We start from the raw sequence: 18,218 nt of genomic DNA, 5'->3' as shown, positions 1-18,218 counted from the left end.
GGTTTGAACCCCCCTTCCCAGGTGTATGTGGCTGGCACTGTAACCGCTGTGCTACGGGTGCCAAGCCAGTCTCTTCTGTGTAAGTAGACTGAGAATGTGGAAGGAAGCCGGGCCTGGTGGCTCACACCTGTAATCCTGGCACTCTGGGAGGCCGAGGCAGGTGGACTGCCTGAGCTCACAAGTTTGAGACCAGCATGAGTCAGAGCAAGACCTTGTCTCTAGGCTCGGCGCCTGTGGCTCAAGTGGCTAAGGTGCCAGTCACATACACCTAAGCTGGCAGGTTCGAATCCAGCCCAGGCCCGCCAAACAACAATGACGGCTGCAATCAAAAAATAGCCAGGTGTTGTGGTGGGTGCCTGTAATCCCAGCTACTTGGGAGGCAGAGGCAGGAGAATTGCTTGAGCCCAGGAGCTGGAGGTTGCTGGGAGCTATGATGCCACAGCACTGTACCAAGGGGGACAAAGTGAGACTCTGCCTCAAGAATTAAAAAAAAAGAATATGGCCAGAGCACTTTCCGCACTCCTAGCAGTTAGGCCAAGAACAGAGTCAACACTGCTCAGCCTTTTCCTAGGGGGTTGGCTGGCACCAGGCCCTAACAACAGTATGGAGCACTCACTGTGTGCCAGACCCCAGTTGTATTGGCATCAACTCCCAGAACCATCACCAGCCCTGGGATTGGGTACTATTATTATCCCCAGCTTTCAGAGCAGGAAACTGAGACTCCAAGAAGCAGCTAACCTTGGACCTGGAACTGGGTCTCTCTGATGCCAGACTCTGGCTTACTCCCACCACATTGTCCTGAAACTTTTTGTTTACAGTTTCCTTTCCCCTCCTGGCTACAGAAGGCCTGCCTCAGTCTCATTCATGGTTTTATTTTACTCCCGGGGTCCCAGGTGTCAAAACTAGCCTAAGAAGCAAATGGACGGATGAGCCTACCAGACAAGCCCCCTGCTCTGCCTTCCCAGCCCAGTCCACGCCCTGTTTGGCATCTCCAGTGCAAGCTGGAATTGGGAGGGGGCTGGACAGAGGAATTTCAAGCTTCTTGAGGGTCAGGAGCAAAGAGGAGGGGGAGAAAGGAGAGAAAGCGAAAGTGAAGGGAACTGGGAGCCCCTGTGAGGAGGCGCAGACAGGGAAGGAAATCTCCCGGGTAATAATTCATCAGCTCAGGAAGCAGCAGCCTGGCCTGGGGCTGCATGTGGGACTGGCCATGTGGGAAGGGGGGCCATGCAGGCTGCTTCTTCTCCTCCCCAAAGCCCAGCCTGGCCAGGGTCATGGTCAAATGGTGGAGGGGGTGGGGATCCAGGTGTGAGAACAGACTGTCCTGGAAGACTCTGGGTCCTGAAGACTTAAGGGGCTCCCAGCAGTCTCAGGAAACCCCTCAAGCCCCACCCCCACCTCCCTTCTGGCCTGAGTCAGGGAAGCCCAGAAGGCCCAACTTGGCAGAGCCAGGAGGCATCTTCAAGAAAGCTGAGGCTCAGAGTAGTTAAAAGGTACCCAGAAGCCTTTCAGCTCTGTTCTCTGTGCTCTCTCTGCTACACTGGCTGACATTTGGGCTGAAGAAAAAAATTATTTTGAAGGCCAGTTTAACCAGTGCTTGAGATGGAGCTGGGAGGAAGACCTAAGTGAGATGCAGACCCCAGCAGCCATGTCAGCTCAGACATTCTTCCCAGTGCCTCTGAAAAGGGCAATCCAAGGTTTTTGGAAGGAAGGAAGGCATTGGTGAAAGACAGCCTGTGTGTGTTGATATAGGGGGTGAGGAGTGGGACTCTAAGAGGTAGTGAAGCCAAGCAGGCTGGAGATAGCACCCCCTACCCCTGACCTGTAACATGGACGGCCAGAGCTCCCTTATCTGTCAGTCAGGTGTACTGTCTTATAACTTCAACTGGGCACACAGTAGAGCACCCAGCACAGGGGTCTGGCACCTAGTAGGACCTCAACCAAAATGTCAGCTCTGTGAGCCCAGAGTTTGTTTTGTTCAGGTCTATATCCTCAGACCTAAAATTATGCCTGACACATAGTAGGGACCCAATTAATATTTGTCAAATGAATAAAGCTGCTGGTGTTTGTGCATTTTGGTTTTGTTGAGCCTGAGTGTTTGGTTTTTGTTTTTAATTTTTTGTTCTTTTTAAGTTTGTCCTCAGGGACGTGATACTGTCAAGTCCTTATTTGGAAAGATTATAGCGTTTCTCCAAGTGTCCTCCTTGGATAGCATCACCATCATCACCAGCTTGTACAAAATGTGGATTCCTGGGCCCCATTCCAGAAATGTTGAATCAGAATGGGGGCAATCTGGGACTCTGTAATGGCCAAAGCCCCTTCCCTGATTCTTCGGCACATAAAAGTAGCAAAATGACAGGTTTAGAATTTGAGAATTTCAGGAAGACCTGAACTAGGTTCTCTGCAATCCACCTTCCGACCCAGGAAACTAAAGCCAAGAGAGAAGATATCTGCCTTCAAGATGGTCTAGACTGAGGCACGAAATTCGGATCTGGGCGCGCCCCAGCCTACCCGTCCAGACCTCCAGCCTTTGCCCCGCTCGACGGTGGGGACTAGGAGCCTTCGGGGTGGGCCACTAGCTCCAGGGCCGCTTTCAACCTGGGGAACGGGGGCGGTGGGCGCGTCGCCATTGGCCGGGGCGCGGCAAGAGCCTTCCCATTGGTCGGGAAGAGCCCTCCGCCCCCACCCCCGGCCTGGGCGGCCTCGTGATTGGTCCCTTCCTCGGCTATAAGGCGGCGGCCGGCTGGGCCGTGGGAGCGCGCGGGAGCGCACTGCTGGGCGCGGCTAATCTACCGACCAGCGCCCTGAGGGACACTGCCTGCTCCCATGGCGTTCGCGCTGCTGCGCCCCGTCGGCGCGCACGTGCTGTATCCGGACGTGCGGCTGCTGAGCGAGGACGAGGAGAATCGCAGCGAGAGCGATGCTTCGGACCAGTCGTTCGGCTGCTGCGAGGGCCTAGAGGCGGCGCGGCGTGGCCCGGGCCCCGGGGGCGGGCGGCGGACAGGCGGTGGCCCGGGCCCCGTCGTGGTGGTGCGACAGCGGCAGGCGGCCAACGCGCGGGAGCGGGACCGCACGCAGAGCGTGAACACAGCCTTCACGGCGCTGCGCACGCTCATCCCCACCGAGCCCGTGGACCGAAAGCTATCCAAAATCGAGACACTGCGCCTAGCGTCCAGCTACATCGCACACCTAGCCAACGTGCTGCTACTGGGCGACGCCGCCGACGACGGGCAGCCGTGCTTCCGTGCGGCCGGCAGTGCCAAGAGCTCTGTCCCCGCTGCCGCCGACGGCGGCCGTCAGCCGCGCTCCATCTGCACCTTCTGCCTCAGCAACCAGCGCAAGGGGGTGAGTGCCTGGGAGCCGGTACTGCAGTTGACCCGGGGCCGGGCCTCTCCAGGTACCAAAGAGAGGCAGAGACCTCAGTGAGGCCAGGGGGGAAGTGCCATGGAAATGGGGCGTGCAACACAAGCCCAGGGTTTGGTGTGGAATAGATCCACCCATTTAACGTCCCCCAAACTGAAATGACTCAGGGAAGCCCAGAGTTCGGGTCTGATTTAATTGCTCTTTGAAGGGTACGCCCTCCAACTAAAGGTGCGCTGCACATCCTTCCTTCAAGAGGAGGTGAGGAAAGAATAACTAAGGCTCCTGTGCTAGCTCCTTATCTGTGCTCGATGAGCGTCTTAGCCTCTTTTTTACCCTCACAGAATCCTGTCTGGCAGGTAGTTTTCTGCCCACTTTGTCCCTGATGAGGATTTGAGGCTCAGAGAGATGAAATCACATGCCGGCATTCACTCAGCTAGGAAGGCAGGATGCAGGCTCTGCATTGGTTGGGTATGTGTTGCCCTGAGCTTCTCCCACCTTGAAATAATTGTTCCCAATTCTAAGACCTTATCCAAGAGCAGGAGACTGAGAAGAGAGGGAGACACATACCCCAATCAAGAGCCTGCAGTACCCAGCTGATATGCAGAAGAAGAAAAGAAGGGGGTCCCCAGAGACAGCACCCAGCCTCCAACGGGATGTAGTGGTGGGAGAGTGGTGACACTCCTGGGTCAGCTGAACAGAGCTGGAGTTAACCTCCTGTGGTGTTCCTGGGTAAGGACATGAACCAGGCTGGTAGGGTATGGGTGGGCAGTGGGGAGCTCTCTTGGCTGAAAGTTACCCCAGGTACCAAGGAGCCTGCTGCATCTTTATCCTCTCCCCTTTCTGGCATGGGCTTTTCCTAGTAAAGGAGCTGGTGTGACAACTTCGGATTCCAGCAGCTTTCCCCATTTACGTCTGGGGCAGCTGAGGCTGGGAGAGCCCTGCCTGGCTTTTGGTGACCAAGTGAAAACCACATGGGGAATGGGAGTCAGGCCTCTGACTCCCTGGTCTTTGGTTCTCACGGCCACCCTCAGTTTCTTGCTCCACTCTGTTCTGGGGAGGCCTTTGTGCCCTGGCCTCAGACCACCCACTCTGGCTCATCAAACTCCAGACCTGGCTTCTCACTACTTAGCTGCCTTACTTTCCCTGAATCAGTCTTCTTAGCCTTAACTACTACCTTCTTGAGGGTCCCTGCCGCTTCCAGCTGTGGCCCCCAGTCAATACCCTAGGCTGAGCTGGAAAGCCAGGGGTGGACCTTTAGAGGTCCAGCCTGGGGTGCAAAGGGCTGATGGGGCCCTCGGCAATACTCCTTGACCACCTTTCACCCTTTCATTCAGTTCAGCAACTACCTAACAGCCACCTTCTGCTGGCTCTGACAACACCCAGAGAAGCAGGTTGTGTGTCCCTGCTCCACTATTCAGAAACTCACAGTGCAGCCTCAGAGCCAGGGCAGGGAGAGGAAGACAAGGATGCTGTGGTCTGATAGTGGGGTGCAGGGAGCACAGAGGGAGGGCAGCACCCAGGGGAAGCCCTCAGCCCAGGGTGAGCTCAGATGGGGCTTTTGTGCTCAGTTTCTGAAGGATGCTTGGGAACAGAGGCAGACAGACGGACAGCAGGGGCTAGGGTGGTGGGGAGTGTTCTGGGAGGGAATACAGCAAGAGCAGGGCCCAGGGAAGGATGAGGGAAGAAGATAAAAATGGCAGAGCACAGAGGGGAGGCAGAGCTGGCCAATGACATTGCCAACAGCAGTCTTCATGAGCCCTGATCTGTGCTAAGCACTCTGACCAGTTATCTTTTTTTTTTTTTTTTCTGAGACAGAGTCTCACTATGTCACCCTCAGTAGAGTGCTAGGGCATCATAGCTCACAGCAACCTCAAACTCTTGGGCTTAAGCGTTTCTCTTCCCTCAGTCTCCTGAGTAGCTGGGATTACAGGCACCCGCAACGACGGCCAGCTATCTGACCAGTTATTTAAAATCTCTCAACATTCAGGGGAAATGGCTCTATGGTTATCCCCACCTGCTTAGAGATGCTGCCAGTGGTTCAGACACAGCCAATGACGGAGGCAGATTCAAACTCAGGCCTGCCGGATTGGGCAATGGGAAAAACTGAAGTGGGAAAGCCCTGTAACTATCAAGGACCCACCCCTACAGTAGGCAGGCAGGGAGGGGAGCTCCCCTGCAGGTCTTTGGCCTGTCCCACAGCTCACAGGGGCTGGCTGCTTCCCTGGGATCTGTCTGTGGGACCAAGAACCCAGCCAAATTTGGCGCAAAAACCGTGCTCTCAACTCCATAGCTCCTCTGGGAATGGGTGAGAAGGGGGATCCTAGCCAGCTGTGGCCCTTCAGTGACTCAGCTGGAAGAAAATTTTGGCTGTCTTGTGGAGGCCCTGCTCCCTTCTGAGCTTTGGGGGACAAAGAGCTCCATGGCCCCAGACCCTATCCCTTCACCTGAGGCACCAGTTTCCTCCCATCCTGGCTGATGTGGAGTTGAGGTCACCATGGAAACAATTCCCTGTACCATCTTCCGGTTTAAGGAGTAGTTAGGTGTGGCCTTCTGTGGTAGAAATAGCAAGTGGGAGATGGAAAGGAGACTCTTGTCTCTGCCCCATTTTCCCTTTTGTTACCTGGGTGACAAGGGAACAGGATTATTTTATAAGGCCCTCCTTTGTTGCTATACCCAGCACTGGAGGCACCATTACCGACAATCCTGATAATACAGCAGTTATGAAATACCGTGGGCCAGGCATGGTAATCCTAGTACTCTGGGAGGCTAAGGGAGAGGGATTGCCTGAGCTCACAAGTTCCAGACCAGCCTGAGCCAGAGCAAGACCCCCATCTCTAAAAACTAGCTGAGCGTTGTGGCAGGTGCCTATAGTCCCAGCTACTTGTGAGGCTGAGGCAAAAAGCTGCTAGGCATTGTGGCAGGCACCTGTAGTCCCAGCTACTCAGGAGGCTGAGGCTAGAGAATGCCTTGAGCCCAAGAGTTTGAGGTTGCTGTGAGCTGTTGACACGACGGCACTCTACCAAGGGCAACAAAGTGAGACTCTGTGTCTCAAAAAAAAAAAAAAAAAAAAAACTTAACTGTGTTCCTGACACTGTGCTGAGGGCTTTACCTATGTTAGTCTGTGTAATCCTGTATCATCTTATGTAAACTGTGTTAGCTTGTGTAATTCTATAAAGTAACTCCCCTTTTCAGGTGGGGAAACTGGGGCTCAGTGAGATGAAATCACATGCCTGAGGTCCAGCAGGTAACCCATGGCAGAACAGAGATTGGAGCCCAGGTCTGTCTTACTTGAGCCCAATTCCTAACCATGGTGTTTCCTAAGACCCTTGGGGCTGAGTCTCTAAGTAACAAGGAAACAGGGGCCTAGTCAGGACCTCTTCCTATCACTCTTGGAAGTTACAGGCAGTTACAGTCACATTTAACTCAACTTGGGGGTGGCAATTAGAATCATTTTGTCCCCATTTCATTGATGAAGAAACTGAGGTCCAGGAAGGTGAACGGTCCCAGTCTTCTCATGGGACCCAGGTCTCTGCATGACCTCCAGACTTGGAGTGGGAGGTTGTTCTCCCTGGCCCTGAGGACTTAGTGAGTATTCTATCTCTCGGCCTTAACACTCCCCCACCCCCTCCTCTATCCACTCTTCTCAGCCACTCCTGCCAGTGTTTGTCTGAGAAGCCCAAGCCCTAGGCTCAGCTGGGACTGTGGCCTCAGCCCTCAAAATAGCCCTGCCTGTGAATGAACATGCTGTCCCTGGGCTGCAAGAGCCTCCTGGGAGGCTGGGCTCGCATCTGGATGGATCTGCCCCAACCTGGGTGCGGGGGTGGAGGGAAGCAGGGGGCAGAGCTCCCAGACAGTCAGCTGTGTCTCTAGATGGGCTGAGAAAGCTGCCTTTTCCATCATCAGCTAGCTGCACCCAGGGCGATAAGCATTTATAGTGGGATTTCAAACACCTTTGTGTCCTGGAAAGAGGACAGCTTATTGGACAACATGGATTTCTAGCCCAGCTCTTTTACCAACTGGCTGGGTGCCCTGGGCCAGTCACTGGAAGGCTAAAAGTCTCAAAAGAAGGGGTGCCCTCATGTGTGTGACCTTTCACATTCAACCTGAGAATATCCATGAAAGATATTCATGGCTGGAAGAGACCACCCCTGTAGGATAAGGGACTGGTGTCTTCAGGAACTGCCACCATTAGTTCATCTTCCAGTGGCCACTACTTGATTCAAGTAGCATTGATCTGCACCTGCTCAAGCCAGGTCCTAGGCTAGAAATGGGTCCTGCTTTTCTCTACCACTCCTTGAGCTCCCAGCTCAGATAGGGGAGCAGAAGAGAAACCCCTCCTTCTCCTAAATTTTTTCTCAGTGGAATGTCCCCAGAAAAGCAGGAAATGCCAGGCAATTTCAAAAATAGAGAAACCTTCCCAGGGAGATAAGATATGAGAGCATATTCCTGGCAAAGGTAACATGAGTGAAGGCAAGGAGGCCAGACGTCCAGGCTACTTTTGAGGGTGGATAAGTGAGCTACTGCTAGGTGTTCTGACCGTGGGAAGAGCCACTGTGGGATTGGTTTTGAATGTGCTTTAAAATGTATAAGATTCTTTAAAGAAGCAAGGGATCATATGAGAAAAAAATGAAAAAGGTGATATATATATATATATATAGTGTGAGAGAACCTTTCTCCCATCCTGTGTCCCCATCACCAAATTCCTCTGAGGAAATCCATTAGCAATTTCCCATGCGCATGTCTCTAGAAATCTCAGTACACAGTAGCATTCACTCATTGCTTTTGTCCTTAAACAATGTTATTCGACAGCATTCCTTATGAGTCCATAAAGAGTTTCTTCCGCTTTCTGTTGCAGAGAACTTTATTGTGTGGCTGAACTGTGACTTGGTTCTCAACTCCCCTATTGTTGGACACAGAGGTTAGCTCCAGTGTTCACGCTGACCCTATCAAACCTCCTAATACCTCTTTTTCCCTTCCTGCAGGGTGGCCGCCGTGACCTGGGGGGCAGCTGCTTGAAGGTGAGAGGGGTGGCCCCCCTTCGAGGGCCACGGAGATGAGTCTGAGCCTCTGTGGCATTTGCTTCAAAGAAGACCACAGAGAAGGAGACCAGGAGCCAGCCGCTGGCTGGACAGGGGAGAAGACCCCAGGAGCTGAGCCTACCCTTTCTTTGTGTAGGGACCAGGGACAATGGCCTGGGCCCAGGACCCTTTGGGCAGGGCTTCTGGGATATCGCCATCTCACTCTGGAGAGCTGTGAGGACCCATTCAGCCCTCCCAGCACTGGCTGGTCAGAGACAAGGCAGAACTATTGGAAAAACAAAGACTTTTGGTGACAGAGGGTATGTGTGTGTCTGTGCATGAGTGTGGGTGTTTGTGAGAGAGAGAATTGGTAAGTTTAAAATAAAGGATATTTTTAAATAAAAGACATTGTTCCCAGCTGAGGAAGGGAAGGGGCTGTGGACATGGGAGGTCAGAGGCGGCCTCTCCCCTGGACCTAGAAAGCACAGATGTTATAGGTGCTGCCAGGAGCCCTAGAAAGGGTGGAGCTGGGCAGGCAGACAGAGCCCCCTCTCCAAGAAGAACAGACAACCACACTTGGCTCATAGTCTGCCATTTATCAAATGTTCTTGAACAACTGTTAGGTGTCTGGTATGTTTGGTAAAGAAATCTTAATTTTATTTATTTTTAAATAAGGACTGTATTCATTTTATTCACATGGCTCAAAATCAAAAGGTACAAGAAGGTATATGGTGACAAGTCCCCCAATCCCTGCACTCCAGCCACTGGCTGTTCTCTGCGGTGTCCCATTCCTCATGAACAATCCGGCAAATACACAAATGACAGTACCTTGTACACACTTTCTGCTCCTTCCTTTTCCTTTGTTTCTGGGTAGCTGGGTATCATCCCAAACCAGCAGCTGAAGGGCATCCTCATTTCTCCATTTGCTTCTTTTTATTTCATTTTATGAATGCACTGTCCCTAATCGATGCCATCACAAGACTCATGTGGGCATGAGGCTGTCCTGGCACATGACTGTGCAGGCATGCAGTTCTCCACATGTGCAAATAAGTATATGCTAAAGGGGACATTCTTATCCTTGTTGTAGCTGATTTGGAGGACCAAGGACACCCAAAGACATGTAACAGGGTACCACCCTGAGGTCTAGTCTCTTTAAAGCCCAAAGCAGCTCCTTGCCCTGTCCTTGGGATGTTCCAGCTGGAACCACCAGCCCCGTTACCCCAATTATACTCCCAGCAGCTCTGGGAGGTGGGGCTGGTGTCACCCCATTTTTACAGATTTAGCTGATGCGATGGCGACAGCTTGTCACTGGAGCCAGGCGTTCTTGGCTCTGCCTGGGGCCTTGTCCTTGCCAGGCCGAGGTCCAAGAGCTCAGGAGCCCAGAAGGAGGGAGAGGCAAAGAGAGACAATAATAGCCAGTAGCTGCCCTTTCCCCAGCAAGGTATATTAATGTGCTTATTTCAAAATTTTATGTGTTTAATAAATAAACACTTTTATTTAGCTTTCACTGACTGGAGTCTGGCTCCAGAGTCCACATTCCTACTCCCTCTGCTGTGCCCCCATCCACTCCCTGCACACTTGACCCTGTAACTGAGGCTACCCGTTTTGCTGATCATTACACAGATTGCCAAGCACCCTCTGTGTGCCAGATGCTATGCCAGACACCGCAGGGTGACCATAACACACTTGGTCTTCCTCATAGACAAAAACTTTGACCTATAGAAGACAAGGGGGTTGCCCAAATTGCCAGTCCTAGGTTGAAGGGCACCATCAAACTATCACACTTAACCCCTTTGGTATGAGAAGTAGCTGGAAAGAGGGTCCCAAGGGGCCAGAGTCCCGCCCAGGAGAGCTTTCCAAGCCCCCTCTACCTCACTTCCCCAGGACACTATCCTGTGTCCCAGTGTGGCTGTGCTTCCCCCTTCGGGATCTAATTAGGAAAGCATATTGCTTTCTCTGCGCCTACCCTGGTCCAGGTACAGGCAGCCTCTGGCAAAGCCACAGGAAAAGGACTGTGGCCTTGTCAATGGCAGGAAGCCTAGGAGTGAGGGCAGAGCAGACACTTGGGTGCTGCCTCCAAGCACTCTGCACCAGACTTGCTGGGTGACCCTGAGATGTTGCTTGACTTCTCTGGGCCTCCTAGCCCCAATCACAGACCAGTGAGAGCAGCTCCAACAGAAAGATTAAGTATTTGTTTTGCTTTGTCAAATAGTTTTTAACAGACCATTTGTGCATGGGTAAGTAATTCAAGTTGTATCCAATAGTAGGCAGTGAAAAGTACATACCTCCTTGCAGACTCCTCCCATTAAAGGGAACTGCAGTGAGCAGCTTCCTGTGTCCTTCCCGAAAGGCTCTATACTGATTACTATTTCTGCAGAAATATTTATAGGTTTCTCTGCATATGTTTTCATTGTAGAAAAAAACATTCAAAATGCTAACAAGACCCGAAAAATATCATCCATCCTGAAGATAACCACAATTAACGCCACAATCCTGCCGAATTCTGTTAAACACACACTTCCACAATCATTTACGGCATACTAAGTTAAGACTTTGTAGCGAATTATAACCGGCATCCAGGAAAGTGCGCATGTTGTGGGTTGTGCGGCTCAGTGAATTTTCCCAAGCCGAGCACTCCTGTGCACCCAGCACGCAGATCAAAAAACGCAGATCAGCTTCCCTGGAGCCAGCAGCTCTTGTACTTTCACACATGCTGGGTTCTTTCCACTGTATTTCTTTGAAATAGATAATGCAGTGTTCACAATTCAAAAGACAAAAAAGAGAATAAACTGATAATAAGTCTCCTTGTCTCCCAGACATTAGGTTCCAGTTCTCAGAGGCCGTTACTACATATGCCAAGTTACTCGTGTGTTAAGTTAACCAGGATCTTGTAGATTCCTGCAGAGACCAGCAGATGACATAGGTACTGTTTTTCCACACAGGTGATAAAAGTTTACACACTCTTCTCTGCACTTTTTTTTTTTCTCCTTAACAGAACTTCTCAGAGACCCTCAGCATTCAAAGAGCTGTTACATGCCTTTTCACAGCTGCATGGTGCTCCATCGTGCATATTTTGCAGCTTGCAAGGAGCAAGGAGCTGGGCAAGGAGCAATTATTGTACATGAGCCTTTGTGAGCTGCAAGGCCAGTGCTATACACGTGACTTGGGAGAAGCACAGCTGGGACCAATACCTCTGGGGCCATCATCCTAACACTGCCCCTCCCCCAGCATGCACACTCCACTTCTAGGCTGGTCCAGGCCAACTTGCGGCCGGAGTGCAAACTTGCTCAGGGAGAAAAAATCTAGGGCTGAAGGGGGTGAAATGAATAATTTCAGTCAGGCCACTTGGGACCCTGAAGCGCCACACTCTCCACCCAAATCTTCTTACATGCAAGAAGCATCAGCATGAGGATGATGTAAGAGTCCATCATTTCATAATAAGGAAACTGAGACACGGCCAAGTGTGGTGGTTTATTCCTGTAATCCTAACACTCCGGAGGCCCAGGCAAGCAGATTGCTTGAGCTCAGGAGTTTAAGAACAGCCTAAGTGAGAGTGAGACTCCCTGCTTTGTGGCAGGTGCCTGTAGTCCCAGCTACTTGGGAGGCTGAGGCAAGAGGATCGCTTAAGCCCAAGAGTTTGAGGTTGCTGTGAGCTACCATGCCATGGCACTCTAGTCAGGACACCAGAGTGAGACTCTGTCTCAAAAAAAAGAAAAAAGGAATGGAGAGGAAAGGAAAACAAGAAAAAGAGAGGAAGGGAGGGGAGGGGAGGAGAGGGGAGGGAAGGGAAGATGAAACTTAGACAAGACAGAGGAAGCAACCTTTCTACGGTCCTCTGACAAGTCCCTGGTCCTGCTGGACCACCAGGTCCCAGTCTCCCTCTTTGCTATGCAGGGCTCTCTAATTCCACAGCTGTACATGAGAGAGCTCAGAGGGCACCCATGGCAGTGTAAAGACCAGAGAGGAACAGTGATGGGCCATGGTTGCACAGCATTTGATGCTGGGCAGGGCTGAGAACACAGGCCCTTTCCTCCAGCCCAGGGTGCCCACACCACCTTCAGTTCCCCTCATTGGCCCAGGCCACTTCTATTCTATAAGGCTTCTATTAGTCAAAAAACCAAAACACTATACCTTCAATGAACCCCGAACAATAAATCATGCACACAAAAAAAAACAGAGTTGTAAAAACTATCCTTCAAAGCAATTTTGGAGCTCTTTTCTGGAATGGCCATCAGAGCTGTCATTGTACAAGATCTGACAAGTTCTTGAACTCGTCCTAGAAAAAGTGCTTCGGTTGGTGGACTTGCCACTGACATCAGAGCATACCTTTTCAAGGGGAGTACTTCGAAGGTGACCGTAGTGATATTCAGCAATGAGGTGTGTAGCATTTTTTCTGGGATAAGTTCATAAACTTAATTGTCCAACCTCATGTTCGGAAAGTTAACTCTCAACCACCTCCCCACAGTCACAAAAACAATGCATTATCATGAGGACATTACATAATTAGAGGATCTACAGAAACATCAGTTTATAGGATGTACATAGAAAGTCGGCTGTCTTCATTCAACCCAATCTGCATCTCTTTCTTTCTTTTTTTTTTTTTTTTTTTTTGAGACGGAGCCTCAATCTATCCCCCTGGGTAGACTGCCATGGCATCACAGCTCATAGCAACCTCCAACTCCTGGGCTCAAGCGAGTCTCCTGCCTCAGCCTCCCAAGTAGCTGGGACTACAGGCGCCCGCCACAACGCCCGGCCATTTTTTAGTTGCAGCCATCATTGTTGTTTGGTGGGCCCGGGCTGGGGATTCGAACCCGCCACCTTAGGTGTATGTGGCTGGCGCCTTAGCCGCTCGAGCCACAGGCGCTGAGCCATCTCTTTCTACTGTATATTGAACCTCATGTGCTTGTGGTGTCACAAATCTAGACCTGGACAGCTAAATATGATGCACAACCTTGAACTGGATGGAGGACCTTATTTCTACGGTGGACAAAATTGAAAAATTGGAATATGAACAATAGATTAAAGTACTTTACCAAAGTTAAATATTCTGAATTTGCTACCAGTACCGTGGTTATGTAAGAGGTTATCCTTGTGCTTAAGAAATGTACCCTAGGGGGCAGCGCCTGTGGCTCAAAGGAGTAGGGTGCCGGCCTCACATGCCAGAGGTTGCGGGTTCAAATCCAGCCCTGGCCAAAAACTGCAAAAAAAAAAAAAGAAAGAAAGAAGGAAATGTACCCTGAAGCATTGTTGAGGGACAGAGAGGTATGATGTAGACAACACACACTCAAATGGTTCAGAAAAAGGTATATAAAAAAGAAGGATAAAGCAAGCGCAGCCTACTTAAAATTTGGAGAATCTAAGCAAAGGGTATATGGGAGTTCTCCACACTACTTTCATCACTTCTCTGTCTAACTGTGAACGATTGCAGAATTGAAAGTTAAAAAGAAGTCAGGATATTGGCCCTCTATGATGTGAGACCTGTCAAGAGCTCTCCAGGCCTCTCTGACCCACCCTCCCTTTAGCTCTTCCAACATAGAATGGAAAATACCCGCAGTGGACCCAGGTGTCTCTGCCTGTGACTTTCAGACCCTGGTGCCCCTCAGGAGGCTAATGTGGTCCCAGCCTCTGAGCCTCTGGCCACCTTGATTTATGTCCCTGTGAGCCTCAGCAGCTGTCAGCACGGGTCCCACTGGGCAGCCAGCTGGGGGGGGCCCGGTGTTTGCCTCTCAGCGTGTCTAATCCAGACCAGACTTGCAGACCCCACAGGCCTAGAATAGGGCTCCCAGGGGACCAGGGTCAGAGGGCAGGCTAACAGGGCCTGGAAACGAAGGAGGCGCTAAGGGTGAGCTGGCTGGAAGGCAGGAGACCTAGCCACTACTCCTGTGTGACCCAGAGTGGGTATCTGCCCCTCTCTGGGCCTTGCTTTTCCTCATCTCAGCACAGCCTGCACAGAGTATACCAGAGGGTTTTGTTTGAGACAGATTGGCATTATGGAAGAAAAGGCTGGTAAAATATAGGGGTTGTGTTCTTCCTGAATGGTCTGGAAAAATGTTTGACTTTTTTGAGCACATACCATATGTCTGACCTCAAACAATGCACTTTGTATAAAATAAATTCAGATAGCCTGCTCAAGAATCTTATTAGATATGTACTATTATTGGTCCATTTTATAGATGAGGAAACAGAGACATAAGGAAGTTAAGGAATGTGCCCAAGTGGCTGGTAAGTGAGTGGATTCGAAAAGGTGTTTTGGCAGCACAGCCCCACTGAGCTCTCAACCCCTATCCGACATGGCTTCCCCGGTGCGTGCCTAGTCCCAATATTGGCAGGGCCACTAGTCAGAGGCACCCCTCTGAGTTACTGACTGACAGAGATGGCTTCTCTTAATTTCACAACCACCTACTAGGCACGTACTGTTGCCATTCCATTTCACAGACTGGAAAACAAAGCCCAAAGTCACCCATCTAGGCAATGGCAGTGCCAGGATTCAAGAGGGTCTGGCTCCATATCCCATGGCCTGAGTCATAGCACAGAGACAAAACTCTGCAGGAGGGCACAGGATGAAGTTTAGCACCCTAGACCAACATAAGGCAGGTGGGCTCAGCCTCTCAATCAGTGAGTCAGTCCAACACGTATTGAAATTCTCCGTGGATCATGCAAAGGTTCAAGGATGGCCAGAGAATAAGATGAGTGCGATGCCTGCTCTACTGAATAAGCAGGCTTTGAGCAAATAATAAGATGTGATGGGCTTGGTGCCTGTAGCTCAAGTGGCTAGGGCACCAGTCACAAACACCAGAGCTGGTGGGTTTGAACCCAGCCCCTGCCCGCCGCCAAACAATAATGACAACTACAACCAAAACAACAACAACAAAAAGATAGCTGGGCCTTGTGGCTGGTGCCCGTGGTCCCAACTACTTGGGGGCTGAGGCAAGAGAATCACTTAAGCCCAAGAGTTGGAGGTTGCTGTGAGCTATGACACCACAGCACTCTACCCAGGGTGACAGCTTGAGACTCTGTCTCCAAAAAAAAAGATACTATGGGTGCTTCTAAGGCATGTGGGAATGTATGACTGGGAGACCAGTGGCCTTATTTAGGATGATGCTTCTAAAATGAGGGAAGGCTTTGCCGATTATTAAAGGTTCTGCAAAGTTTGCAGGCCACCCTAGCATCAGTATGAATGATGGGGCACCTGCAGATGCCCGGGTCTCCCTTGAACAGCCCAGTAACCCTGGACACTTCTACTTTGAACTGTCTCAGTCTGCACCACAACCCTGCGAGGCTGATTTTACCCATTGCACAGGTGGTACCTGGAGAGGAGCAGCGAATGGTCCAAGACTTCACCGCTAGGACTGCAGTTAGACCTCAAACCCAGCCATGTGGTTCGTCCCCATCTGCAGAAAACCCAGTTTGGAAGATACTGGCAAGGGGCCTTTAATAGAGAAGAGAGGGGTGGGCCCAGGGCTTAGGGAGGGAGAAGGACGCTGACCAGCTGGGAACTCCGTGGGAACCTCTCTTGCCCCCCAACCCCACCCCACCCCAGGGCCTCCCCAGGCAGCAGCCAGGTCAGGGAGGCGGGCCTTGGACTCACTAACAGCACACCCCCTCGCGCCCCCTGCGGGATCCTGGAGGAGCCACCCAGAAGCCGGGCCTGACTGCTGCTCTCTCTACCCTCCCTCTCCTCCCCGTTCCACCCCACCTTCCCTCCCTCTCCCTCCCCTCCTAGCCCAGGCCCACCGACTCCCCTACCCCTGGCTTTCAGAAAGCCCTGGAAAGGCTGCTTTCTTTGAGACAGGAAGGTGTCCTCAAGTCTCAGGAAGGAAAAACAGTCAAGCTGAACCCACCAAGACCGTCTCCAAGGGGCCGGGGCTGGCACCTGGCCAGGACTGACATCACCTGGGAACCGCCACAGCCGCAGCTGCAACACGCCTCCTGGGGGGACTTGCTTCTGCTATTTAAAAAAATAATAATAATAAAACTTTTCCAGTCTGGTGTTTTTAAATGTGCTTTTTATAGTGGGCCCTGGGGCGTGGGTGTTTGGCGTCCCCCCCCCCCTTTTCCTCCTGGTCCTGATTTCTCACACCACAGCTCGTAGCCTTTGACCAATTACAGCTAACGCTGGGGATTCTGGGTGGGATCTCCTTCCAGGCCTTGAACCCATCGGCTTATCTTTTATCTATGTAGATCTATCGAATTTCAACTTTTAAAAAATACCAATAATGTTTGTCCATGGTACCAAATATAAAAGTTGCCTCGGGGCATCAGTTAAAAATTAAGTCTCTCCCCTGCCTCGTAGTCACCTGATCCCTGTCCCATGAGGAAATCCTGTTTTATTGAATAGAATCTTCTATAGTGCACACTGTGTGCTAGGCGCTCTTCTGAGCAATTATCTAATATTAAATCCTTTGACCCTCATAAAAACCCTATGAAGGAGGGTTTCCACTGGCTATGTTCTCCTGAATATTATCAAAGATATTCTAAGCATATAGAAGTACATCTAAATCTATAATTTTACCCTCTCCCTTATTTAAAAAACACAAATAGAAGTTTATACATGCTATTCTGCACTTTGATTTATTTACTTAAAAATATATCTTGGTGCTGGGCGTGGTGGCCTGTGCCCATAATCCCAGCTAGCCAGGAGGCTGAGGTGGAATACTTGAGTGGACAGGTCTCACTCTGTCGCCCAGAGGAGATTGCTGGGGCACCATTATAGCTCACTGTAGCTTCCCACACCTGGGCTCAAGTTGATCCTCCCACTCCAGCCTCCCAAGTAGCCGGGACTATAGGTGCCAACTACTGTGCCCAGCTGCCAAAGTGGTCTTTCTAAAGCATAGATTGTATCTCATCAGCCTAGTACTCAAAAACCACTCCATCTTTCACCCTTGCATGAGGAGGGGCATCTTAAATTTAGGGGTTATCAAGAATCCCCTTGAGACTCTGATCAAAGTAATGGACCTACTCCCCCAGGAAAACGTATAGACAACCAAGCTCTGTGGGGGTTCAGGCACCCCTGGAAACCCCTCTGGGATATGGTAATGTCCACATACACCCCCCCCCCCACCGCTGCTATGTGATGCACCCATGGCTTTGGAAAGAGCATTTTAGACTTTCAACTTTGCTGCTTCTGAGTTACGTAGGAACATTGCTCAATCTCACCATGCATCAGTTTTCTCATCTCCAAAGTGGGGTTAATTACAATGATTTTCTCTTAGGATTGTGAAAAAGAAATCAGATCCAGATTCTGAAGTGTTTAGTACAGTCCTAGCACATAGCAAGTTCCCAACTTGGGTTGGCGATGATTTTTGGTGGTGGTATAGTATTGTTTCTGCAAGATGAATCCCAAACATACTCATTTATTCAGTGAGCTTTTATTGAAAACATACTATGGGCAAGGAGAGGCTTGTAAAAAAACAATCTAAGCCAGGCAGGCTTGAATGTCAGCCTTCATGTCAGAGTGCTCAAGGCTCTAAAGGTGGACAGGATGAGGGGATTAGAGGGCACTGCAGAGGGGTAAGCTAAGCCTGCCTGGGTGGGGACAGGTCAGGGAAGACTTCACAGGGAGTAATTCTGGGTGACTCTTGAAGGGCAGGGTTGGGGAGCTGTCTGGGTAAAAATAAACCTCAGTAATGGAGAAAGAATATACACCAGCCTTGAGAAGAGAGAGCCTAGGGTAGCAGAGGGACCACATGGAGGCTCAGCGTGGCTCAGTGAGGGCCTGGGGAGAGGACAGAAGAGTCTGGAGAGGTGGCCCTCAGTGGTCTGGAGAGTGGGGGGCAGCATCTCACACCAAGGCAAGGGCTGGTGGAAGCTGCAGGTAGGAGGAACCCCTGGTAACCAGTG

General features: G+C 50.9%; 1 protein-coding gene across 1 annotated transcript; it reads left to right on the top strand.

Annotated features, from left to right (window-relative positions):
* Nucleotides 1-2,808: 2,808 nt before the first annotated feature.
* On the top strand, nucleotides 2,809-8,417 carry TCF15 (transcription factor 15). Its single transcript, XM_012813242.1, has 2 exons — nucleotides 2,809-3,342; nucleotides 8,343-8,417. Exons 1-2 carry the CDS (start codon nucleotides 2,824-2,826, stop codon nucleotides 8,415-8,417), a joined length of 594 nt encoding a protein of 197 aa, XP_012668696.1. The 5' UTR covers nucleotides 2,809-2,823.
* Nucleotides 8,418-18,218: the final 9,801 nt, after the last annotated feature.

This window comes from Otolemur garnettii, unplaced genomic scaffold (assembly GCF_000181295.1).
Source record: "Otolemur garnettii isolate 467f Iridium unplaced genomic scaffold, OtoGar3 scaffold00251, whole genome shotgun sequence".
Taxonomy (NCBI): domain Eukaryota; kingdom Metazoa; phylum Chordata; class Mammalia; order Primates; family Galagidae; genus Otolemur; species Otolemur garnettii.
The sequence above is the reverse complement of the archived record's forward strand: the minus strand, read 5'-3'. Positions and strand labels throughout refer to the sequence as shown.

Coding starts and splice junctions, on each gene's coding strand:
- TCF15 (XM_012813242.1), top strand. CDS start 2,824: ATGGCGTTCGCGCTGCTGCGCCCCGTCGGCGCGCACGTGCTGTATCCG. Junction 3,343..8,342: donor TCAGCAACCAGCGCAAGGGG/GTGAGTGCCTGG, acceptor CCCTTCCTGCAG/GGTGGCCGCCGTGACCTGGG.